Below are 27,155 nucleotides of genomic sequence, written 5' to 3'. Positions count from 1 at the left end.
AAAAAGATTATTTATTTGAGAGAGAGAGAGAGAGAATGCACAAGCAGGCAAAAGGAGAAGGAGAAGCAGACTACTCACCAAGCAGGGAGCCCAAATCAGGGCTTGATCCCAGGACCGTTGATCACAACCTGAGCTGAAAGACATTCAACCTACTGAGCCACCCAGGCACCTCAATATAGGTTTAATTTAAAATAACCTGGATTTTGTTAAAGCTTTCTGAGGGAAGGAGTAAGGATGCAGCAATTTACAGAAAATTGGTCTTGTACATCAAGAACCAGAGTCTTGATCTTAGGGGCTACAGTGTATTGCAGGAACCACACTGAAATGTCAGAAGACTGGTTTTTCAATTCCAAGAAGAGAAAATTATTGGGATTACAAGAGAATGGGAAGCTTGATCAGATATAATTAATCAATCTTTGAGAAGAGCTCAGTACATTTCCCTCCAACATGTTTATAATATATTCATCTGTGACCCTGAGCATTAGAATAGAAAAACTGTGGGCAGTGTCTAAGCATCAGACCAATGGGCACTGGTACAATATGGGTACAGTGTCTTCACAATTGCATGGGTATGGGAAAAATAAGTCAGAATTCCCAAGGGGCTATCGTAGTGGCTAATACAACCAGAAAGGGTCTTGGGATGCCTGGGTGGCTCAGCGGCTGAGTGTCTGCCTTTGGCTCAAGGTGTGATCCCAGAGTCCTGGGATGGAGTTCCGCATCGGGCTTCCTGCGAGGCACCTGCTTCTTCTTCTGCCTATGTCTCTGCCTCTCTCTCTCATGTGTGTCTCTCATGAATAAAAAAGTTTTTTTAAAAATAAAAAAAAAGAAAGGGTCTTGCAATGGATAAGTGGACATATCAGAAAACCAAAGTAAGGCCAATGATATTTTCTATCACAAGTCTTGGGACCGAGGCCAAAGCCCAAAGCTCAAGAATGAATGAAATGGCCGAGCTTCATTGAATATTAGAGAGCAGTGAGGGCTAAAGACTGCAAACAGACTCACTTCTATTCTCAACCCAGTCCTCCATCCTCCAGCCATAATATCACACACATATCCCCTGTACCTGAGAGATGAAAAAGGGGACAGGTGGGATAAGTTTGGATTGTATTAATGATAAACAAGGTTCACCTTACTAGGGCAAGATTATTTTATTTTTAACCCTTCTGTGGAAATAGAAGCTCCACTATGAACTCAGGTTTAGCTATAGGTGAAAAAAGAAAATTGTATCTCTATCCACATGACTGCATGAGACTGTATGCTTTGTGTTGGACAGATATACATTTGCTGAAACATCTGTTGAGTGAGTATAAGTTCCGAACCTTCTACTAAGGACAAAGTGAGTGAGTAAGGCTAATAAATGAATGGACAGGCAATGTGGCAAATGCTCAGGCAAGTCTGCAAGGTGATAGGAAATATGAGATAATGGCTTACCTAATTCTACAGGGGTGCAACGTGGGACAGGGGAAGGAGGGAGGAAGAGGCCAAGGAACACATCATAAAAAAAGCAGTATCAGAGTTGAATATTTAAGGAGAGGATTATCAGATGCATACCAAAGAAGCGATACAGAGCAGGAGTAGATTCTCCGCAGATGAAACAATGTATGCAAAGCAAAACCATGATGACCTGAGGAAGAGAGTAGGTCTAGCAACGGACTGAATGGGCAGCCCTTGGGAGAAGTCATCTCGATGACTTCTAGGAATGAGAGCATGAAGTTGATGAGTTCCATTTTTATTGTTGAGTTTGAGGTTCTTGTGATACACACAAGAAATATCTGGGAGGTAGTCGGAAACACTGACAGAGCTCAGGCAAGAGGTCAGAGTGAGACTATAAAATTAAGATTTACTGATGGGTGAGTAGTTCAAGTTTTGGGTGAAGAGTAAATTTGCTCAGAAAGAATGTATAAAGAGACAATGATCAAAAGTGGAATCCTTAAAAAAATAAACAAACTTGAGGAGGTGGGCAGACCATGCGAGAAGAATGAGAAAGAATGGCTTGAAAGGGAGGAAAAACAGAAAGCCAGGGGAGGAGTGAGCCTGAAGTAAAAGGAATAATAAATAATGTCAATTGCAGCACAAGAATGGAGCAAATAATGAACCAAGTGTCCACTGGATCTAGCAGAAGGCATTGCTGCCATAGGATGGACAGATGCAAAGTAAGGGTGGGAGTGAAAGTCAGGAAACGTGGGTTGCAGACCAACATGCAAATGAGGAAGTATAGATTGCTGTTTTCAAAGCAGGGAACAATGAGAGAGGGGGCTATAGGTTATAAATAGCAAAGTGAGTGGGGCAAAGCTGCATAACTGACCAAACAAGTTAACAAGGAAACGGAACATGCCCAACAGCGCAATTAGTAACTCACCACAAAAATCCCTCCTCCTGTGAAATCCAACCCTCCACTAGTGGTGGCTCGGACACATATTTCTAAAAGAGCTCTACATCCCAAACTTTGAGCTTCTTGACTCTATTATCACTCACATTCTGTAGTTACTGATGGCTTTGCTGCATTATATTTTGAGGTGACTTTGTTAGTCATTTCCACACTACCTCAACTACCTCATAGCTTTAAAAATAGTGAGAAAATGATTATCAATAAATTCAACCAACATTAAAATACACTGCTCAAAATCACTTCAAAGATTTGGTAAATTCCAAATTGCTAAGATTGAGCCATGTTCCGTATTATTTTCTGAGAATACACTAAACTAAGATAGCTTATCCAAATCATCCTCTAAAATGTTGATGATTTCTTATTTTCAAAGTGATTAAATGGTTAATTTTATAATCTCATACTTTTAATTGAGGTGGTTACAGGGTCCTATCTAGGAGATATTGACTTTATTTTCAAATCCTATAACAGGGAATCCCTGGGTGGATCAGTGGTTTGGCACCTGCCTTCGGCCCAGGGCGTGATCCTGGAGTCCCGGGATCGAGTCCCACGTCAGGCTGCCTGCATGGAGCCTGCTTCTCCCTCTGCCTGTGTCTCTGCCCCTCTCTGCGTGTCTTTCATGAATAAATAAATAAAATATTTTTAAAAAAATCCTATAACAGCATATGTTTCAAAGGTATATGACATATCATATTAATGAGAGTGATTGTTGATCAAAAAAGTTGACTTCCTCAAACACAATCAAAATATAGGATCTAGGTTATATCCATAACCTTAGTTTGGGCCAGCTGGCACTAGTTGGAAGAGAACTTTGATGTCTGACCTACTTTTTTCATACCTGGATAATAAAACAAACTTGAAGAAATTGCAATGGCTTCTTTTCTTACTCTCTGATGCAGAATTTGGTTATTACATAACCCAATAACTGCTACCGAAATATTCTGGCAGAGAAAATTTTGGTCTCATATCCTTCTCTGTTTACTGTGTCACACCCCAAAAATAAAGTCTCCAAGGTAATTGCAAGATCTTATCACCATTTAGAAATTATTGACAACATACCAACTGGTTAAAGGTTAGTAACACACAAAGAGATCATGTGAATAAATCAAAGTGTATGAAGACTGCTTGAATCCTACCAGGGTATCCCTTTATGGTACAGTATACTTCTATAACATAAGAGATAATCAACTATCTCTGCAACAAAATCATTCCAAATGTCTCTAACCAGGCATTAGAGCAGGAGACAACTTAAAAAGTCATTAAAGGTAATTATATAAAATAAAGGTGATTTACTATTAAGAAGATAAATGTCCTAGAATCTCAAAATCAAGGCTCTGTCCCTAACATATGAGTTTGTATTTATGGGTCATACTCCCATGGCAGACATCACCTACGGGAAGACGATATGTCAGTGGAACTACAATCTGCCTACCGTAGCACCCAACTATCTAAGCCATTGTGGAAGCTCAATACTTCATTAACAATACTACATTTGGAAGATTTTAAGCTAGATTAGACATAATTCTGAATTGAGCAAATTCTGAAACTGTTGCAAGATACTCTGTTAAAGAGCCATACCATTTTATACCCTATCAAGTTAGCTTAGGGTAGTGAAAAGAATGTTAAGTAAACTAAGAATAGAAAACCCCACATCAGACCCAGGTCACCACTAAACCTATTTTAATGCAAGCGACTTGCTTACACCCTCTAGGCTTTTTTTCTCTTGTGAAACCATTACGACAATTGTCATTTCCAGATGTGACTCTGTGTCAGAGGAGACTGAATCATAGTCAGCTAAGGGTAGAAATACCATGAGAATCAGAGGCAGATGAAAACAATGAGGAAGTTAAGGCTTTGGAGAGTTTAATGGCTTGCTCAAGATTAAAGAGTAGGTGGTTAGAAAGCTGAACTGGCAGTCATTCACAGTAGTTAAAGAGATTAGTGCATGTGTGGAGCAATTTACATTACACATGAAAAGTTATTTTAAGAAAGAAATATGTTCAAGTCATGGCAGTGATGAGTTACATTATCAACAGGAAGTGTCTCTTCTGTTTAGGGGCCCCAAAGATCATCTCATCAAACACTCGACTTTAATAGACAGGAATCTGAGATTGAAATCAGCTTGGATAAAAAAAACCAGTCTCTTTTTTTCTGTGAAAAATACTATCTTATATGTTACATTATCAAGGGATAAAGGGCTATAAAAATATAAGTGGTTGAGATGAATGTTGAGGTAGATAATTAATTATTATGCATAGGCTTGCGAGATTCCGGATGCTGTAAGTGTTTTTGGAACTGTGTGGCTTGATGATATGTGTGGGCATGGATTTGTATAAGTTATGGTGTTGGCTGCAGAACAACAGAAGGATGGAACAATATGTTTTCTGCCTCCATCTGAGGGTCAGGACTTAAACCGATTAGGAGAATGGGTTAGCATTTCTAGGAAAAAAGAACTTTTCCAAGAAATATGGCAAGATGCAGGACTGTGATACTGCCATTGTAAGGGCAGATATCTAAGTGTGACATGGAGAATTGTACTTTGGGCATTATTAGTATTATGATCCCAACTGCACACACAACCTGGTGTGATCCAAGATAGTCGAATTATACTTTAGCAGTCATAAAACTCTAGGTGTATCCTGAGAGAAACCCACAAAGTTTATAGCTTGGGGCCATCTTCCAAATGATTTATAACCTTCGGACACTTAATCTCAGTGCTGTTGCCAAATTAAGATTGCCTTAACAGAACGAACCTTGACTGTGTAGCTTCATTTTCAAAACCCTTAGTATCCGTTTCCTAGGCATGAGGAATAAACTCTTTTGGCTTTTGTCTGATGCTTTTCCCCCCAAATACTGCCCCTGAAGAGGCAGTAAAATGCAACACTCAGGTTGGAATCAGACCTCCCCAGGCCTCTAATCCTGGCTTCACTGCTCACTGGCTGTGCATCCGGAAGCAGATCCCCCAGCCAGTGCAAGCCTCAGCTCCCTGAAGCAGCACAGGTCAGAGCAAGTCTCTGTACAATGCTCGGCCCAGAAATATTATTGACGACAAGCAGGATGATGATGTACGTACTGTGAGAGAATGATGATCAGGAGGAAGAGGGGGAGGGCAACACAGATGTGCTCTGTGCTCTCCTGCTTTCTCTGCTTTGCCCATGGGTTCTCAGTGGTAGGGAATGCCTTTTATTTCTACTTTATTTTAATTCTACCTTACAAAGTTTAAAAGACCCAACTTAAATCCCACTTTCCAGAATCTAGCACAGGACCTTGAAGCAATACTTCATTTCAAGATTAAATAAAGATTAAGAATAATATACCTGAATTTAGAGGGGCCTCTTTTCCTTGAAGAAAATGTAAGTCGATATTGCCCAACCTATTAAGATGATACTTGATATCTGTACTTGTGCCTTTTCTTTTAATACCCTTAAATAATAAAAATTTATGAAACAGTATGGTGTAGTGTATGTGTGATATAAATACTAAAATATCCCCTAAAAACCCCTCAGGCGGGCTGTTTAGATTCATCTTGGGTCCATTTGAAATTCTAGAAACTTTGCTTTCAGGGGAAACCAATTTTCCCCTCAAGTAATGTTTTCCCACACCCAATTAAGGACAAAAATAATCAGCGGAAGCTCTGTCCAGACAGAAGGGTCAGTGTATGAAAAATTATTCAATATGTGTTCTATGCTAGGAAGAACTAAATCACTTCTCCATTCTAAACCTATCAAAGAAAATAAAAACTTTGAAGTCCCACTTTGTGTTATTTAAACACTTGCCAATTGGTCATATGATATGATTGTCTCTCACATAAACAAGACTTCTTCCCCGTGTGTAGAAAAGGTGATTCTCTTCCACGGCACGTACATCTTACTTGACCTGAAGACAATTCACTTCCCTTTAGCTGTATGCATTTGCATGTTACACTTACAGTGCCAAGATCAATGATGAAGCAGTCGCCCTTGTTGAAACTGTCCCAGGTGAGAGGAACTTCCGTGGCCCTGACCACTCTCCGACCTTTCACATGCAGGAGCCTCTTAGCAGTCAAGTCATTCGTGAGAACATGATTTAATCCAGATGCCACACCTCCAGCCTGATCAGTAAGAGGAAGACAAAGAAAAAAAACAAAACAAAACAAAACAGATAAGGCTTCTAAGTAGTTGCAAAAACATACAAAACCAGGTATGGTTATGTGTGTATATGGCACATATACCTGGTCTGGTATATGTGCCAGAACTGTCTGTCAAGCCAAGATAAAACAGCTACCTAAGAGCATGTGAAAAACTTACTATGCAGAAGAGAATACCTTGGTGAATCAACACTTCTTTTTCTTTTAAGGCCTTCTGCTCCTCCTGTTTTAATCATTCAATTAACAGTGTATGTACTAAGTGTATGTATGTACTAATTAACTTAGTATGTAGTAAGAACCTTCAGTGTATAAAACCTGCTGCATAAATGAACAGAAGTGGTACCTCTTGTCCTTTGGGAATGAATGATTCTAAAACCATTAAGTGAGAGACAGACAAGATTCCAGGGAAGAAGAAGACAGGAGGATAGAAGAGAGTCAGAGGTAATAAGAGCAAGTGAGGAGAGAACAAGACACCCCAAAATTCCCATCTCCACACAGTGTTAGGATAGAGAAAAGGAGCAAAGTGTAGTCAAATGTGGGTGGATCCTATAAATGACCTTTATTTTAACATTATAAAAAAAAATTTTCTGGGCACCTGGGCAGCTCAGTGGTTGAGCATCTCCCTTTGGCTCAGGTCATGATCCTGGGGTTCTGGGATCAAATTCCACATCAGGCTCCCTGCAGGGAGTCTGCTTCTCCCTCTGCCTGTCTCTGCCTCTCTGTGTGTCTCTCATGAATAAATAAAACCTTAAAAATTTTTTTTTGTTTCTTTTCTCTTTCAGTCTCTCTCTTTCTCTCTCTCTTCCTCTCTCCCTCCCTCCCTCTCTCTCTCTCCCTCCCTCTCCCTCTCCCTCCCTTTCTCTCACTCTTTCTTTCTTTTCTTTCTTCATCAGGCTTAAGTATTTATATCCTGAATTCGGTTGCACATTTCCAAACAAAACAAAATAAAATAAAACTATATTCAATTTAAAAATGCTAAAGAAAACAATTAACTGTATCAAGTACATCTTGCCTTATTTGAAATCAGCTTTTACCTTTTCACTTCCTTTTTAAATTTTTTTCTTTAAAGATTTTATCATTTCTTTAATTAAATGTTAGAAAGGATAATCTTAATTTCCACAATTAATTATGAGGTAATGTGCATAGTAAAGATGCAATGCAAGCAAATCACTTTTATTGCTCAATGCCTCCTACAAAATACGGTAAGAAAATTAGCAGTATAGGGAAATCTGTAAAATGATCCAATTTTCAAATTTATTCATAGGGGCACCTAGGTGGGTCAGGTGATTAAACATCTGACTCTCAGTTTCAGCTCAAGTCATGATCTCAGGGTTATGAGATCGAACCCCAAGTCAGGCTCTGTGTTCAGTGAAGGATCTGCTTGTCCCTCTCCCTCACCTTCTCTCCCTGAGCTCTCGCTCTCTCACAAATAAATGAATTAAACACTTTTTAAAAATTATTCATAAACATATAGAGTAAATCCAAAGAAAGAAGTTAAGCTGCCTATGTAATCATTAAGACATTCTTGAAATTTCCCCAGGACTTTAAATTGCCACCATTCCCCAAGAAAGACCCTCATGAATAGAAAGGCTTTATTACTATAGGCTAAATGTTGACTGTAGGCCAACCATAAATTTTATGAAATATATAATAATTCCTCAATCAATAATTTCATCAAGATTGTCATAAATGAATGAACTATTATACAATAAAAATAAATACAAGTTTTCATCTATATACTACTGCTCTTAGCCATTTCACCTTTAAAAAAAAATAAGTACATTATGATCTGATAAACAGAGTTAAGAACACTGTCATCTGAAAAAGTCATAAAATAGAAAACAGACTAGACTGAGGATACTTAACCTACTGTCACATAGTGAATCATCAGTAATATCTAGTCTGTGAACATTTAACAGTAATTTAAAAATAATTTTGTCTTAATATTTGATGTGAAAAAGGCACAAAAGAAAACTGTAAGTTTCATATACATTTGTATTTGATAGTAGTATTTCTGGAATAGTGCTTGAATTAACCCTAAAAACTCCCAGTCTCTTTCTACCTTCTCAAGGCAGAATGAAAGCAAGATGGATAACCCTCTATCAGTTACACTATAAACATGGTTTTACTGGCTGTTAGATGTTTGATGGTCGCTATTTACAATCATGGCTAAGAGCTGGGTCTTGCTCAGCTTGGGAAAGAAATTTAAGATAAGGAAGTAGTGGGAAATAATTATCCTTTAGAACTCTCTCAACCCCCTAAAACACCCCATTAAAAAAAAAACCCTCAGATCAATTAAATGACATAAGAAGATGGTGTTCATGTTGCCTAGCTGAATCTTTCCCTTACACAGGATAACTAAATATGGCTGTTGCTGACTTGGTAATAGGTTTTGCCAAACTGTGCCCATTCCAAACATACACAATACTCTGTTTCACAGAGTAATCTTAAAGAAAACATTCATCCTGGTATTTGAACCATTTATTTATATTGAGAGCATCATAGTATGATTACCAGCTTAGGCACTGAAGTCAGATGGTCACCAGGTCATATACCAGATATTAGACCTTATTAAATTACATAGTTTCTTACACCTCTTGTTTATTTATCTTAATAGGATGACAATGATAGAAACTGCACCATGGGGGTGCCATTTGATGAAATGAGATGATATACATGAAGTGCTTAGCACATTCTTATAAGCATGAAATTAAACACAAGAGCATAGCCTTTGCTATTCTGGGGCACCCGGGTGGCTTAATCAGTTAAGCATCTGACTCTTGATTTTGGCTCAGGTCATGATCTCAGTCATGATCTGAGGATCGTGAGATCAAGCCCCGAGTCAGGCTCCAGGCTCATAATGGAGTTATCATGGAGTTTGAGATTGTCTCTTTCTGCCTCTGCCCCTCCCCCTGCTCTCTCTCTCTTTCGTTCTCTCTTCTCTCCCTCCCCCCGCACTGCCTCAAAGACTAAAATATAGTCTTTGCTCTTCTGGGTGGCAAATTATCTTTGCTTCCACATTTCCTATTGAGTATTTTGCAACTGCACATATTGTAATCTGCTCGATGTCACTAGTGATAAGACAGTGAACTAATTTTCTTGCTGATAAATTTGACCTCCATTCGCAAATACCTTCTTTCAAAAAAAAATGCTGATTTGTAGTGATTTTGATGTTGATAATTATAATTATCTTATAACTGTAAAATCGCTTTTATATCCACTTTTAAATATATATCCAGAAGTTTGATTTCAGAGGTCCTGCTAATAGCCAGAAGGATTAATATCACAAGTTCCTACCGACTGTATATGCACTATGTATTTTATTATTTAATTTGATCCTTAATCCTTACCAACACCTATATGAGAAAGCTGTTGTTACACCCATTATACATTTGAGGAAACTGAGCACAGAAAGCTTACACACTTGCCCTGAGGTAAACAAGTCATATGTAGCAGAAATGGGTTCATAACCAGGGTGATATAATAGGACACGGTTTTAGTAACTATAAGACCCAGCTTATTCAAAATGCTGGTTTCACTGACATAAAAGAAGTTTCAGGATCATTTGACATAAACTGTAGGAACTTATGCAAATTAAATAAAATGAGAAGGCATATATAGTTTCATATTTGGGACTGCTCATAGCCTAGAGTAAAAAAATGATTTCACGAGAGAAGAGAACCTATTAAGTATTTATCCTCATCTCAATAGCATCACAAACTATTCACTAAGGCTCTGATCAGGTAAAAATAGAAATAAACCACGGCATGGTAATAGATTTAACATATATACTCAGAAGTCTAGTTTACCTCTGAGGTTTACAGTCTTCAGTAAGCTAATATGCTCAAAGGGCGAGGCGGGGTCTGCATATCATCTGTTGGAGCATGTCTGATTTTGAAAAGGATTGCTTCTGAAATGTTTCTCTAAGGAGGTATTTCTGAAACTAACTGGGCACTCCTGGGAACAGGGGAATTGTGAAGGATGGCCAGTCTACAAGGCTCACAGGAGGGAATTCCAGAAAAAAAGGCTGTCCTTCACTGAAGGTTGCCTTAAAAGGAAAGAACTATTTAACTTGTTTGTTCTTTTTGCTCGCCTTTTCAGAAGTAAAGCCAGTTGAGGATTAGTATTTCAGGCCAAAACACATATATTGTGTTTTTGGCAATGTATGTATATTCGACTTTATGAGGCTGAACCACATATATATTCAACTCAATGATTTGTTTCTATTTCTATCATTTCCAAGATCAAACCAACTTTTTGGGAAATGTGTGAATAGTCCTTTCTATTAACTGGAATTATAATTGTTATAAATACTGAATTAAGATATTCTAGAATAACTGAGATTCCCAAGTCTTGGGTTATTTGTGGCAAATTCAGAGGTTCTCTAGAATATCATAAACAAAAACTATTAATAACTAAATTGCCAATATTTATTAACTGAAGTAACTCCACAAAATTTTAACGGGTTTTCTTGTGACAAAATTATTGCAAGCTCCTAACTTTATTAAAAATTAACCTACTAAAAAAAAATTAACCTACTAAATGAAAGCAAGTCAGAGTATTTCACATATTACACCCATGTTCCACAAACATTTATTGAGCACCTACTATGTGTCTGGCAGGTACTGGCATATATCATTAAGAAAACAGAAACAAAAACAAAACAAAACAACAACAACAAAAATAAGCCCTACCCTCAATGAACTTTCATTCTGTAAAGACGGAAGATGTAGATGGATAGGAAGAGAAAGGGGGTCATAATAGAAACAGTTCAAGAGAGCTGCTTACCTTGTATTTCAGACCTCCTTTGAAATAGCCAACAAAATCAGTGGACTCGTAGCCCTGCAGCTCTCTACTCTGCACTGGCTTGCCGCCCAGATAGTCATCCAACTGAACGGTAAAGATCGCAGCCGCTGTGCTTTCATCCTGAGTACACTCTTTTCCTGAAACAGCAAAGGACGGCACCTCATTTACCAAGCAAGGAAAAGGATTAAGGCAGAATTTTTGATAAGATAAAGCTCAGGGACACCTGGGTGGCTCAGTGGTTGAGTGTCTGCCTTCGGCCCAGGGCGTGATCCTGGAGTCCCGAGTTTGAGTCCCACATCGGGCTCCCTGCGTGGAGCCTGCTTCTCCCTCTGCCTGTGTCTCTAATGAAGTTTAGAAGCCCTAACAATACTACAGTTCACATGAGATCCCAATTGAATGTATTCACCAAAGCTGAAGGGAGTCAGCCACATTAATGAAAGAATTGTATTTCTTTATATTCCTCTCTCTCAAAGGGAACCTGTGTAGCAACTTATCTTCTCAGGACAAAAATAAATAAATAAATAAATAAATAAACACTAGCTATAAGAGTATTTGACATAGTATCAATTTTGTGACTTGTTGGGGTCAAAGTAAAAAAAATACATATGCAATTTTGCGATGTGAAAGACCACTAGTGCCATTCTGTCCACCTTCCCATCCGTAAATGAGATTACCAATAAAGACACAGATGTAGATTTGCACAGATGTTTTAAGAGGGAAGTTTAAATCAAAGTTAATATCAAAAGTGTTAAGGACAATTGTTTGACAAAAACATTCTTACTTGAGCACAAGTTGAAACACAAATTTCTTTAGACAGATGTAAATGGCCAGGCATGCAATTAATGAATGACCTAGAAGTAAATTAATTAAATTATACTCTCATTTGTTGATGCTTGTGTACTGCTCTGGGCCAAGAAATACCAGTATGAATAAACTAGAATCCCTGCTCTAAAGAAGTTAAAAGATCCTAAAGAAGCCAATACCCTAAAGAAGCCAATACCAACCTCTGAATGTTAAAACCAGAATCTAATTCAGTGATATCATGTATGGTGATGCAATTTTAGCAATGTTCAGAAACATATGAACTTGCTCTATGAATTTTGCTTATGACCTCATTTATTTTCCCTCTTCCTTTTTTTAAAGATTGTATTTATTTATTTGAGAGAGTGAGCGGGCAAGAGAGAAGGAGCAGGGGGAGGAGCAAAGGGGACCGAGAAGCCAATTTCTTGCTGAGCAGGGAGCCTGATGCCTCATGTGGGCTGATTCCGGGACCCCAGGATCAAGACCTGTGTGGAAGGCAGATGCTTAAACAACTGAGTTATCCAGGCACCCTTATTTTCCTTTTTCTGATGCCTTTTACCAATGTCTTTTACTGATCTCGTTCAAGTTATGATACGTTCTTTGTGTTATTTTATATTATATTGCCATACATTATATTTGTACATATGCTGCAAAATTCCTAAAATTGTTTTGGGGATGTGATGACAGGTACATGATCTCTCTGCTAAAAATTATAGAATGTTAATAAAAAAAAAACAAAGACCTTAATAAATATAAAAGCATAATGTTCATGGACTGTAAGTTCCAATATAACAAAGATGTTAATTTTCCCCGAGTTGACCTACAAGCTTAACATTATTCCTATAAAAAAAATCATAGGAAGATTGACTATAGATTACATAAGTTTATTGTAAAACTCATATGAAAAGGCACAGGTCCTGAAAGAGCTAAAACATCTTGACAAAAATAAGCTCCAAGGAATAACTCTATTTGATATTAAGGTTTTACTCTACAGGTACAGTAATTAAGACAGCATGGTATCGGGAGAAGGAGAGACATAGATCAACAGACCAAATCTCCTCCACTGGTAACATCTTCCAAACTATGGTACACTTCGGTGTGCTACAGTGGACTAAAGCACAAGCATATAAGCACAGTACATCACAGAATACAAAACCCAAGATACTGATACAATTCTCTCATTTTTTTTCATATTTCCCCAATTTTATTTGTATTCATCTATGTGTGTTTAGTTCTCTAAAATTTGATCACATATAAACTCATGTATTCATCATCCCAGTCTAGATACTGTATAGTTCTATCACCAAAAAAAAAAAAAAAATCCCTTATGTTGCCATTTTATTTTTTTTTTAATTTTTATTTATTTATGATAGTCACACACAGAGAGAGAGGCAGAGACATAGGCAGAGGGAGAAGCAGGCTCCATGCACCGGGAGCCCGACGTGGGATTCGATCCTGGGTCTCCAGGATCGCACCCTGGGCCAAAGGCAGGCGCTAAACCGCTGCGCCACCCAGGGATCCCATGTTGCCATTTTATAACTACCATATCTCCCACCTGCATCACCCAGCTCCCTACTCCATCCCAAAACTCGGATAACAATAAATCCAAAATTCTATCATTTCAAAATATTATATAAATGGAACTGAACAGTATGGAAACTTTTGGCTTCTCTTTTTTTTTAAGATTTCTTATTTATTTATTCATGAGAGACACAGAGAGAGAAAGAGGCAGAGACACAGGCAGAGGGAGAAGCAGGCTCCATGCAGGGAGCCCGACGTGGGCCTCGATCCCGGGTCTCCAGGATCACGCCCTGGGCTGAAGGCGGCGCTAAACCGCTGAGCCACCTGCGCTGCCTGACTTTAGTTTTTTTCACTCATTCTAATCTCCCGAGGATTCATCAGAGTTGTGTATATCAATAGTTAATTTTTTAATTGCTAAGTAATAGTCTCTGGGATACATTTGCCACAATTTGATGAAATCAGTCACCTGTGGAAGGGTATCTGGGCTGATTCAAACTTCTGTCTATTCAAATTAAGCTACTGTGGAATTCATGTGTAGACTTTTACACGTACATAAATTTTCATTTCTCTGAAATAAATGCTCATGAATGCAGTGCTGGATCATATGGCAGTTTCAAGTCTAATTTTCTAAGAAACCATCACTCTTCTTCATAATGGTTGTAGCATTTTACGTTTCCCCCTTAAGCAATGTATAAAAATCCAATTTCTCAGCATCTTCACCAGCCCTTGTATATTACACATTCCCTGACTTGTACACTGTATGCTGTAATCCAGTTCTTGGGATTCCCAGTGCCTTGGATAGAGCCTAGCATTGACTAGATATACCACAAATGTTTACTGCTCTCAAATACATTTATGCAAAATTAAAAACTGGAAAAGAGAAACAATGAGGGTGAGTGTTTGTAGCGCAGGTCCAGGATGTGCAGAGTAGCTTTATTATTAGCTGTGCTCAGAGACATGATGCTCTAAGTAATGAGGAGTAGAGGGTGGCTGCTTTTTTTTTTTTTTTTAAGATTTTATTTATTCATGAGAGACAAAGAGCGAGCGAGAGAGGCAGAGACACAAGCAGAGGAAGAAGCAGGCTCCATGCAGGGAGCCCGAAGTGGGACTCGATCCCAGGTCCCCAGGATCAGGCCATGGGCCACAGGTGGCGCTAAACCTCTGAGCCACCCGGGCAGCCCAGGGTGGCTGCTTTTTAAACTGCTAGGTACAAAGCTGAAATGGTTTTTATGGAAGGACCAGTGCAACAACTTGTAAGTCAAATGCGACAATTTCTTACTTTGTAAAGAAAAAAATAATACAGAAACAATCTGAGATATGCACAGGTATTATGGAAAGCCTTTGAGAGAGAGCAGGAAAGAGGACCCTTCCTCTCCTCTTCTCCTCCGTATGTCCTGCTGCTTCTTGTGTGCCCTTTGCTTCTCTTACCTGGCCTGTTTCTTGATTTTTATCCTATGTACCTTTCTACCCTAATCTGATTTTAACGTCGCTCCCCTTCAGCTTCCTTCCCACTGATCCTTTAGTTAAACTGCCTTTCTCCCTAAACTTTCCACTCTTCCCCCCTGGAACTTTTCCTCAATCTGTCTCTCTGATTAATCATCATGAATTCATCCAAATTTAGCTCTCAGGTTAGAATATTCTGGATGAAATCCAGCTTGCTTCAGGGAACTAAAGTAGGAAGGGCTGTAGAACAATTCCATCTAACGGCTCCATGGACCATTTTGTGCTAAACTTTTCCATGTTCCCCAAGATTTTCTCTCGGACAAGATCCCTTCCAATTGCCCTCCTTTTCTTTTTTTCTGTCAAAGCTTCTCTACTCCCCTGCTTCCCCATAACTGCAGATACTGTCTCTTTCACAGTGTCTAGCATGTTCTACCTGTGTTGTATCACCTTTTATCTTATTGTATCTTTGAGATTATAAACTTTCAGAGAGGATTCATAAACTATTCATATACAAAAACGCCTTACACAATGCTGGGCACTTTCAATAATTACTGAATGAATTAATTTATTAATACACTATTAACTTCAGTTTTAGATCATTAAAATCATGAAGTGTGGGGCACCTGGGTGGCTCAGTTACTTAAGCGTCTGCCTCCTGCTCAGGCCATGATCCCAGGGTGCTGGGATCCAACCCCATGTCGCCACACGGGGTGGGGGGGCACATGGGGCTTCCTACTCAGCGGGGAGCCTACTTCTTCTCCTCCTTCTGCCTACCACTCCTCTGCTGGTGCACTCTCTTTCTCTGTCAAATAAATAAATAAAATCCTTTAAAAAAAAAAAAAGACTCAAAAAAGTCATAAAGTGTTTCTGCCCAAAGCATTTTCTATTACAGTTTTCAAAATTGGTGAACACTAAATGAATAATTGAGTTAATGTGAATCTGTAAGTCCTAAAAAACAATTTGCTTAATAAGCGAGTTTCTTTGCATAAGAAAGAACCTATAGCATAAACCCCCTCCTAAAATAAACAAAACCCACAAACTGTGTTCAAAACTTCTTGCAGTCTTCTGATAAAGTCAAACTTAACTGTTGTCTACAGCAAGATATGAAGTCCCTTCACATCTCAATTCACCAAAATTACAAATGGGGCATTTCAGACACCTTGATTCATTCTAGATCCAAGTTCTGAATAGAAAGGCCAATCTGAGAACATTACTATTTTATCTGGCATCATTCATTTATAAACATGGTCTTATATTAAGGTTTCTTCAGTGAATTCTGGTATAAGATATAAATAGATCACTGTCTATAACAGGAAAAGTGACACTACACTGGGAAGCCAAAATGTATCTGGAATTCAGCTAGGGTAAGCACAAAATCTTAATATCAAACGCTATAATAAAAAATCCTTCTTCCTCTTTGTATTTCTCATTTGGAGTGTGTTTCAGGTAGTGTGTTCACTACCATTGGGAATATCACTCCTTAAGGTTTCCTGCCATTTTAAATAAAATGTCAGAAATAAAAATGATGGCTTTTCAAGGACTGTGTGTGTGTGTGTGTGTGTGTGTGTGTGGTTTTGTGTGGTCTCCCCACAGGCTCAGGAATAAAGCTAAAAATAAAGAAACAGAAGTCCAAGGGAGGCAAAGCTAGTTTTAAAAGAAGGCAAGAAGTCTCAAATAATCGGCACGTTGTTAGATGGGGTGTGCCCCCTGGCACAGGATCTTCCAGGGAGAGGCTGGACATTCAGGATGTTTACGAGTAAAAGTAGAAGGTGGAAAAAGTAGAGCACACAAGGCCCAGTATTCTGACAACCTGGCCCAAGTGCAGCCCAAAATAATTACTACTCCTGAAGGAGCTGTTTTGTTTCCCACTGTATCCTTGTTCAAATAGCTAAGTAATAATAATAATAATAATAATAATAATAATACGATTACAGTAAAGCAACTCATCTAAAAAATAAATATGCCATATCAAGCTATTTATATTATATTTATATTGAATATATCTATTTTTTTTTCTCCTTTCCATCCAGGATCGCCAACATCCCGATCAACAGGAATATTCTGTTAGCCACACGTGCGAGCAGTATGGTGCAAGTGGATTCTGATTTAAAGTCGCCCAGACCATTAATTGCCGAAATTTGTGGAGAAATAGAAGCCGGGGCCCAAGGGCAAAAAAATAAACATGAATTAATTAGAGAAAAGGGCGGCAGGAGTGGGGAGGTACTTCTCGCCAGCTGCGGCGGATGCCTACCAACTTGTCTGACTTGGTCTCCTCGCCCACCGGGAAACCAGGACTGAACCTGTCGGACGGCAGGTGAGCGGGCAGGTGAGCGGGCAGGTGAGCGGGGCTCGGCCTCAGCCTGCGTGCGCTAAGCAGCGGGAGGGGGGAGGCAGCGGGGTTTCCAATCTGGAGGTGAAACGGGGAGACGCGAGAGGAGCCAGCCTCCAAGCCCCGAGATCGGCCGGCGGAGGTCCAAGCCCGCGGGCTCAGGCTGCTCCCCACGTCCCCCGCCCCGCGTGCAGGCGCGCCCGCAAGAGCCGACTCTGGCGCGAAGAAGGCCACCCCACCCCCGCCGCACCCCACCTCCAGCCTTCGAATCCCAGCCTCCCCGCCGCCTCGCCCCTCCTCGACCTGTGCGCGTCGGGGTCCCTCGGCCTGCGCACCCCCCTGAGCCCCCCGCGCCTGCACCCCCTTACCCAGCCAGAGGTGCAGGCGGTAGGTGAAGCCCCGGCTCGCCTGGGCCTGGTGCAGCACCAGGTAGGCATCGCCCCCCACCCCGGCTGCGCCGCCCCTGCCTGCGCCCCCCCCCACCTGCGCCCCCCGGCCTGCGTCCCCTTGCCTGCTCCCCCACCGCCTGCGCGACCCCGGCTTGCTCCCCCCGCCTGCGCTCCCTGCCTGCGCCCCTCGCCTGCGCTCCCCCTGCCTGCTCCTCCTGCTTGCGCTTCTCCCTCGCCTGCGCCCCCCCCGCGCTTGCGCCCTCCCTGCCTGCGCCCCCTCCTGCACTCCCCCTGCCAGCGCTTCTCCCTCGCCTTCGCTCCCCCTGCCTGCGCTCCCCCCCCGCCTGCGCTCCCCCCGCCTGCGCTCCCCCTGCCTGCGCTCCCCCTGCCTGCTCCCCCTGCCTGCGCTCCCCCTGCCTGCTACCCCTGCCTGCTCCCCCTGCCTGCTCCCCCTGCCTGCGCTCCCCCTGCCTGCTCCCCCTGCCTGCGCCCCCCGCCTGCGCTCCCCCTGCCTGCTCCCCCTGCCTGCGCTCCCCCCCGCCTGCGCCCCCTTACCCAGCCAGAAGTGCAGGCGGTAGGTGAAGCCGCGCCTCGCCTGGGCCGTGTGCAGCACCAGGTAGGCATCGCCCACGTAGAAGTCGCCGTGAGCGCTCGCGGGCACCGGCACCAGCTCGAGCCTCTCCACCCGCCAGACCTGCAGCCCCGCCTGCTTGCCGGCTCTGGCGAACTCTTCGTGGTACAGCCCCTGGGCCATGGCTCCGACGGGCACTGCTCCGGGAGAGGGCGCGGGACCTCGACGACCGGGAGGTCGGACCGAGCCGAGACCTGCGCCAGGGACCCGGCCCGGCGCGACTTTATACGGGCTCGCGCGGCGGGGAGGCGGGGCTGGGGGCGGGGGCGCCTTGGGGCTCGGATCGCCGCGCCGACGGCCGAACTCCTACGCCTGCTCCGAGTGAGCCGGAGAGTCCCGAGCTCAGAAACCGTGAGACCCGGAGGGACCTTACAGAGACTCCTGGAAATGCCTCCTAGCCCAAGGAAGGACATTTCTTTTCTGGCAGTAAATGGAGGAGATCAGCAACTTAAACTCTGGTGGGCGCATCCTTCTTTAAAAAAAAAGAGAGAGGGGATCCCTGGGTGGCTCAGGGTTTGGCGCCTGCCTTCGGCCCAGAGCGTGACCTGGAGACGCGGGATCGAGTCCCACGTCGGGCTCCCTGCATGGAGCCTGCTTCTCCCTCTGCCTGTGTCTCTGCCTCTCTGTTTGTATCTAATGAATAAATAAATAAAATCTTTAAAAAAAATAAAAATTAAATAAAAATAAAAGAAAGAGAGAAAATTGGCTGTCTATGTATCACTAACTCCTTCATTTACCGGCCGGTCTCTCCATTCCTGATAGCCGAAATTTCCGTCTTGATCTATGCAATTTGAAAATGCCATGAAAAACGTGTCAGGTTTCTTGGAAAGGTGAAAATCTGGAAGGCTGGTGGTCCTAATGCAGAGGACAGAGCTCTCGCAAATGCCCTGGGGTTCAGGAGCTGTGGTTAAGCTCTTTGCCACCTGCTTTCTTTGGCCTGGAAGGTTTCTGAAAAAAAAACGAGCCCTCCTCCTGGGGTATTCTCGAGCTGCATAGGGTCTGTGCTAATAGGCGCAGTTTGCCTTGTGAGTTACTGGTACCTGGCTTCAAGCGGCTGAGTTCTCATTGTTCACCCTACAGTTTTTGCTTTGGCAGCACTATACCATTCATGTGGAATTTTACTCTTTACTTTGCATTCTTTTAACCGAAGCTGGTATGGCAAAGGATTTTGTTACTGAAAAAGCAAATCGCTCAGGATCTGAAGATTAAGAAAACTGATTTTTATGCATGTGCATTTTCTTTTACTGTTTCTCAAATTACAAGAGTCCCCAAAAGGTCACTAATAATGTATAAGTCAATTTTTCCTTGATTAATTTATGTTTGTGTGTAGATATTAGGTGACTATGGGAAAAAATTCAAAAGCACAAAGTTGTGAAATACAAAAATTAACTTCCATTTCACCTGCCACCCAGTTGCTTTCCCCAGAAGCAGCTAAGTTATCAACTTCTTCTGTATTTTTCCAAAAACACTCTTTTATCTACAAGAATATAGATAATATAGTTATTTTTTTCTCTAATAGAAATGGTACTATGCACACTGTTCTGAAACAATATATCAATATATATTAATACACAATGCTCCTAGAGCTGCCTTCTTTACTCTGTGGTAAATAGAAATATCATCTTAAAATGTACTGTAGCTTCATCTGACCAAGTTCATAGACATTTAAATGTTTTCTATCTTTTGCTAATACAATGTTATAAACATCATGTTTAATGTACTTTTTTCTACTCATGCATTATTATAACTGTGAGTTAGATTCCTAGAAATATAATCGCTGGAGGGATTGGAATTAAATGGTTTTGATGATAGTGGTGATAATTATGAAAGCAGTCATTACTCTTTATTGTTCTGCAGTGGTGGGCTATGGTACATCAATTCCTGCCTACATCTCTTGGTTCTGAGGCTTTCAGCAAGTTAGTGAACTGTAGTAAGTCTCAGGTTCCTCACCTATAAAATGGAAAAATAATAGTATTCACCATAAAGGCTGTTATTTCCATTAAATGAGATGACACAAGTAAAGCATCTGTATGTGTTACATAGGAAATGCTCACTAATCATGAGCTATTATGGTAGGATTCCACATAGGCTTTCTTTTGCTTCTCTGGGTACTTTCTCCATCCTTCTGATCCTACAGTCTTCTTGTAGGGATGATAGCATAGACTAAAGCACTGGTCTTTCATGACCACTAGCATAGAGTTTGGTTGGCAATCAAAGTGGGAGAGGAGAGCAAGGTCAGAATATTTATTTACTTGGTTTCTTCTACCAACAGTCACTAACTCTATGTGGCTTTCTCTCTCTCTCTCTCTCTCCTTCTCTCTCTCTCTCGCTCTCTCTCTCTGTTTCCAGCAACCAGGTGCATTACAATTCTTGGTTTATCTGTCCTACTTCTTTATATAGCCTACAAAAAAAGAAAAAAAAAAAGGACAACTTCTGGGATTTTCCTGTTTTGTGAATATCATGTGTTTATAGATTGAGATGCTGATTGATAAATATTAATAGCTATATTCTGTTTTTCCCCCTCCTAACCAAAACAATAATAGGTAAGTATAATGAGGCTCATTTTATAGATGAGGAAACTAAGTAAGGCTTTGCGATTTGTCAAAGGTTGTCTAGTTAGGAATGGCTGAGGAGGAATTCAAGCTCATTATGTCTCATTCAGAAGTACATGCTATTTACCCAAACTCATTCTCTCAGTCCAATGATTTGTCTAGGATTTGCTCACATAAATATACTTCATATTTTTATTTCTTCCAATTTATACCCCAAGAAGCATCTGATCTAATATGTCCCATGTAGCTCCAGGAAGTTTAGTTTGAACTGAGCCATTATATCTCTCGGTTTTCTTTTCTGTACAGGAGAAAGACTTTGTTCTCTTCCTTCCTCTTGTGAAAAATTATGAGAACTGATAATCTGGATACAAGATAACGTAAAAATCAGATTCATCAGTTCAGTTTCAGTTTCAGCAATAATTCCTTTCCTGTTAGTGAAGGAATTCCTTTTAATGAAGTAATAAAAATAAAAGGAAATTATTTCTTTTTTAGTGAAGTAATTTAAAAAAGAACTTTAGTATGGATAAGCAGAATTTCCTCTTGCTTAAGCAGGACTAGGGTAAGACAGGTGAAGCACCTGCCTGGGATGCAAAATTTAGGAATGAAACAGAAAAGCTCAGTGATCAAGACCGATTCTCTTTCTTCTCCTTCTCCTCCTCCTCCTCCTCCTCCTCCTCCTCCTCCTCCTCCTCCTCCTCCTCCTCCTCCTCCTCCTCCTCCTTCTTCTTCTTCTTCTTCTTCTTCTTCTTCTTCTTCTTCTTCTTCTTCTTCTTCTTCTTCTTTCAGAGAGAAAGAGAGAGAGAGAGAGATGAGGGGCAGAAGAAAGGGAGAAAGAGAGTCTCAAGGAGACTCCATGCCCAGCACAGAGCCTGATACAGGGCTGGATCTTATGAACCCTGAGATCATGATCTGAGCTGAAATCAACAGTTGGGCTCTTAACTGACTGAGCCACCCAGGCTCCCCAAGATCAATTATTTTTTAAGGCAGTATCATAACAAATCAAAATTGATGCAAAAACCATGACAAATATTAAAAGTTTTCAAATTAAGGTAGAATTGATAATAATGCTATCTGGGGCCATGTTGGAGACTAAGGCAGAGGAAAAATGCTGATCTTCCTTTACTTAAAATTTTGATATTTGGTTTGTCTTTTTTTGCATTAATTTTAGTATTTTTACAAGTAACATATTGAAATATTATTGATTTTGATGAAATCCTTTTTCCATTTCCCTTAGATTTTGTGCCTGAGGTAACTCACTTCTACTACATGAGTTCTGTCCTGACTAAGCAGCCTCCAGACTTCAGTTTGCAGCTTCTTGTTAGACAGACCTCCCTAAATTGATCCTGCCAAGATCAAGTTCAGCTTGTCCAAAACAATCAATCTCATCATTCTCTCCAAACATGCTTCTCCTCTTCTTCCTAATTTCATTAACATGATGTAATTTTGACTCAGCTTTCTCATTTTGTCTCCACAGTTAATCAACCAGCGTATCCAAAATGCTTCTCAGTCCATCCCAGTGGCCTACTTTCTTGCTCTTGCTTTGAGTCTCATCTTGAGGAGAGGTATGCCTGGAAGTGAATGGCCTGGTTTATTTAGGCCTTTGAAGTAGGCTGAGGAATGGCCCCTGCACTTTTCAACTGACTGAACTTGGACACGTTACCTAACATTACTGTGTCTCATTTTTCTCACCTGTGGAATGGGAATACTGATTTAAAAAAATAAATAAAATACCTCATAGGAGTGTCATGATTAAGTGAATAAATAGACACAAACTTGGAATCACCCCTGACATATAGGAAGTTGAATTTCATAAATTCAACTGAAATTGATAGTGGCTAATCCACTCTTTAAATCCACTCCTATGAGAACAATATTTGTAATTCTGAAGGAGATAAGGACTGCCCATTTTCCATTCAAAAAAGTTTCCTAAAACCAGATAACAAATTCCCTTCCATGTCTAGATTTTCTCTCTCTCAAATTCTAGACTCTTAAGAGTGGATTATTTTCTCCCCTTTGTGTTATAGTACTTTTTCCATATCTGTCTTACCAATTCTTTACGTTTTAATTAAAGATGCATAGATTTGGGGATCCCTGGGTGGCGCAGCGGTTTGGCGCCTGCCTTTGGCCCAGGGCGCGATCCTGGAGACCCGGGATCGAATCCCACATCAGGCTCCCGGTGCATGGAGCCTGCTTCTCCCTCTGCCTATGTCTCTGCCTCTCTCTCTCTCTCTCTCTGTGACTATCATAAATAAATAAAAATTAAAAAAAAATAAAATATTAAAAAAAAATAAAGATGCATAGATTCTAGGGTGCCTGGGTGGCTCACTCGGTCAAGCATCTGCCTTCAGCTAAGGTCTTGATCCCAGAGTTAGGGCTGGGGATTGAGCCCCACACCTGGCTCCCTGCTCAGCAGGGAGCCTTCTTCTCCCTCTGCTCCCCACCCCCCCCACCCCCGCTTTGCTCATCTGCATGCGCTCTCTCTCTCTCAAATAAATAAAATCTTAAAAAAAAAAAAAAAAGAAAGATACATAGATTCAACATCATTATTACCCTGGCTCCACTGAATTTCAGCATCCTGCATGCTCCCAGTGATCTTGATATGCAGTACATTGCAAAGTGTGTTTTTGCTCACAAGATTGTAGGCTCACTCACAGACTTGTGTCTCACCATTTTCTTCTCTGGCCTTAGGATAACACACGCTGAATTGGTGTGGTTGAATAGCTGATTTTGGATTAAATTACTTTTTATTATTATTATTTTTTTATCCATTTACAAATACTCTCTTAGTCCAGGTCTAAAAAACCAAGGTAAGTAGGTCTTTTACCGGGAATCCCAAGGTGTGAAGACTGTGGTTAAATTCAGGACAGGTGTTCTTCTAGAAGGCTAATGCTCAAGGGGAAATGTTGCACAGTTTGATCCTTGAAATAGATAACAATGTTCAAGAATATAATTGATTCATTGTGCAATTAATTGGAATGAGTTGATAAACCAAAAATAAAAACATACTAACAAAAAAAATTTGTTTCCAAGTGATCTTCATTCCTCAAGGTGCAGAATCTTAGAGCTCAGAGGATCTTATTTCCATCACTGAATTGTGACCACAAAATTGTGGAAATTAAATATATGCAAAAGACAGGAAGTGTATATATATTTTTTTCCAGGAGAGGGAAAGTCTTTAAAGTTGGTATTTATTTGCTTTGTTTTCTCTATAAATGTATAATGTCATTAAAAATACAATTGTTTTGGGATCCCTGGGTGGCGCAGTGGTTTGGCGCCTGCCTTTGGCCCAGGGCGCGATCCTGGAGACCCGGGATCGAATCCCACATCGGGCTCCCTGCATGGAGCCTGCTTCTCCCTCTGCCTGTGTCTCTGCCTCTCTCTCTCTCTCTGTGTGACTATCATAAATAAATAAAATCTTTAAAAAAAAAATACAATTGTTTTATTGGTAGTCCTGCTGAATAGCAATAACTTTTGTTTGATTTACCAAATGCTTTAAGAGTTTAAGTATGGAACCTGGCATCAGAAGAGTTGAGTGTTGTGAGGATTAAAAGCAATAATGTATGCCAAAGCTGTGAGAATACAATCAATAAACACAGTTAATAATTAGCAAGATCCCTTAGCCCCAGTACCTACCAAAGCCATGTGATTATTAAAAGTGAAAAATGCACTCTAGGGAAATTGTATTTAAATTGTTCCTGATTATACTAGACAAACTAGAACTTCAAAAAAAAATTCACCTTTATCTTTTTTTAGTTTCATTTGGATTATACAACTTTCCCTTTTGTTAATTAATTTAAAATTATACATAATACTATGATGACATGGTCATGGCTCAGTACCTTGGCAAAGATTTTATTGGTCTTGAATGATTGCTGTTTTGATAAATCATTCATTTCTTGTAAAACTACTTACGGCCCCAGGTTGATTCAGCAACTTCCTTTTTAATATCTTCATTATACATAAATCATTTATTATTTTTATTGTATAGGAAATAGCTAACCCCTGCAAGACTGTTGAGAGCAAACCCCATCATTATTTTAGTTTACATATTAGAGAATGCTTATGACAAAAAGAAAGTTTGAGAGTCTAAAGTCTCATGGAGATTTATGATGTAAAGTGATAATTTTTGCTTTAAGTTTACGTTTATGCAGATAGAGATATAAAGATAATTCTGGTTTTAAAATACGATAAGATTGAGGCTAACATGCTTGAGACTAAAGCAACTTTTTTTTTTGCCTGATTTTTCTAAATGTATCTATTTATTAATTATCCAATTAGCATTTCATTTAGTTTTGTTTGTGTGTAGCCGTGATTTGACCAGCCTTGAGAAATAATTTAGGATTTTCAAGGACTTTGTCAACAACTACTTAGAATATTTAAATGTCAGAGCTGTATGACCATAGAGAATGATGGAAATCAGACATGATCAGATCATCATTTTGTGTGCAGGTACTTACAAAAATAAGGTTAATTAATTCACTTAAACCAAATACCAGGTTGTTTAAAAGAGTTAAAGGCAAGAGGCCTGGGTGGCTCAGCAGCTGAGTGTCTGCCTTTGCCTCAGGTCATGGTCCTGGGATCCTGGGGTCCTGTGAGGGAGTCCCATATCCCGGTCCCTGCAGGGGCCTGCTTCTCCCTCTGCTATATTTCTACCTCTCTCTCTCTCAATGGCTCTCATGAATAAATAAATAAAATCTTTAAGAAAAATAAAATAAAAAATAAAAGTTAAGGGCTTGAAAGACCTGCTTCTCACTGACCATAAATTCTTCCTTCAGCAAATTCTATCCTTGACTTAACATCTCTTTATATGAGTTTAAATTAAGCAATTTGGTATTCCTTTGACTCTAGCTTCCTCTTATCTTGATACTTTGAGGCTTCCCAAAAATCACAGGCTTCTATGGACTACTCAAATTGATTGGAAGGATTTTTGAAGAGTTTGTTGTTTTGTTTTTGTTTTTTTGTTGTTTTGTTGTTTTGTTGTTTTTTTTTTTTTTTTTTTTTTTTTACATATTTCAGAGAACACTGTTCTGAAACTGGCAAAGGGGAGCCTCATCACTTCCAGGTCTGCTCAGTCTCTCTCCTGAAGTGACAAAGATTAAAAGTAAGCCATTCCATAATTATCCCCTAGATACTTGGTGCTCATGCTCCCAGCTGAGGCTCACTGAGGAAAAAAGTGGAAGGCCGTTTGTTTCACCAAAGAAATTGTGGGGCATTGTGATACTTGGGAGACTTCTGAAAAGCAAGAATCATTCTTATTTTTCCCACTATTTTTTAATTTTAATATTTATTGTAAATTTTTCTGATTACAATAGTTATATTTACTGAAGACAATTTTGAAAGTACCAACTACAAATAAGATTCAAATTATCTCTAATCATACAACCCACAGATAAGTTCTGATAACATTTTAAACAAAATTAAGATCATGATATGAAACTCTACCTTTTTAAATTATTATTATTCATGAGAGACACAGAATGAGACATAGGCAGAAAGAGAGGGAGAAGCAGGCTCTCTGTGGAGACCCCAATTTGGGACTCAATCCCAGGACCCTGGGATCACGCCCTGAGCCATAGGCAGATGCTCAACCACTGAGCCACCCAGGCATCCCAAAAAAGAGTAGTCTTATATGGTTTTTAGAAGAATAAAATGGGGGCATGATATACTTGGAGAAAACTTTAGAAGTATCTATCACATTTTTATTTTTTTTAAAATATTCTGTTTATTTATTCATGAGAGACACAGAGAGAGAAAAAGAGAGGCAGAGACACAGGCAGAGGGAGAAGCAGGCTCCATGCAGGGAGCCAGATGTGGGACTCGATCCCAGGATTCCAGGATCACACCCTGAGCCGAAGGTAGACACTCCACCGCTGAGCCACTCAGGCGTCCCATCCATCAAATTTTTGAAAATAAATATAATTTGATCCATCAGTTTCACTTCTACAAATCAATTCTTCAGAAAGAGTGGTATTCATATGCAAATTTATATATAAAATCCTGTAGGTTTAAATACTATTTGTAAAGCAAAAAGCCTAGAAAGAAAAACTAAAAGTACATTAATGTAAGATTAGTATATCAAAATAATGTGTCGGAAGGCAGCAATTTTTCAATTAGCAATAGTCACGCCTCGGATAAACTTCATTGGCTATCATACTGCCACTGCTCAAAGCT

The 27,155-nt window shown here is 40.2% G+C and overlaps 1 protein-coding gene and 1 non-coding gene across 2 annotated transcripts in view; both read right to left on the bottom strand.

The window, feature by feature from the left end:
- SCIN (scinderin) overlaps positions 1 to 18,658 on the bottom strand; it is a 77,671-nt gene extending 59,013 nt beyond the window's left edge. The window contains exons 1-3 of the mRNA XM_038556959.1: positions 18,357 to 18,658; positions 11,301 to 11,455; positions 6,315 to 6,476 (exon numbers count right to left, since the gene is read on the bottom strand). Of these exons, the coding sequence (XP_038412887.1) occupies positions 6,315 to 6,476; positions 11,301 to 11,455; positions 18,357 to 18,555 (516 nt within the window). The 5' untranslated portion in view covers positions 18,556 to 18,658. The remainder of the gene's footprint in view (positions 1 to 6,314; positions 6,477 to 11,300; positions 11,456 to 18,356) is intronic.
- An 8,356-nt stretch (positions 18,659 to 27,014) lies between these two features.
- Positions 27,015 to 27,155, bottom strand: LOC119867673. Its single transcript, XR_005369846.1, has one exon. It is a non-coding gene; the product is annotated as a U4 spliceosomal RNA (small nuclear RNA).

Source organism: Canis lupus, chromosome 14, assembly GCF_011100685.1.
Source record: "Canis lupus familiaris isolate Mischka breed German Shepherd chromosome 14, alternate assembly UU_Cfam_GSD_1.0, whole genome shotgun sequence".
In the NCBI taxonomy this organism is placed as follows: Eukaryota; Metazoa; Chordata; class Mammalia; order Carnivora; family Canidae; genus Canis; species Canis lupus.
Note: the sequence above shows the minus strand (reverse complement) of the source record. Positions and strands in the feature narration are given on the sequence as shown.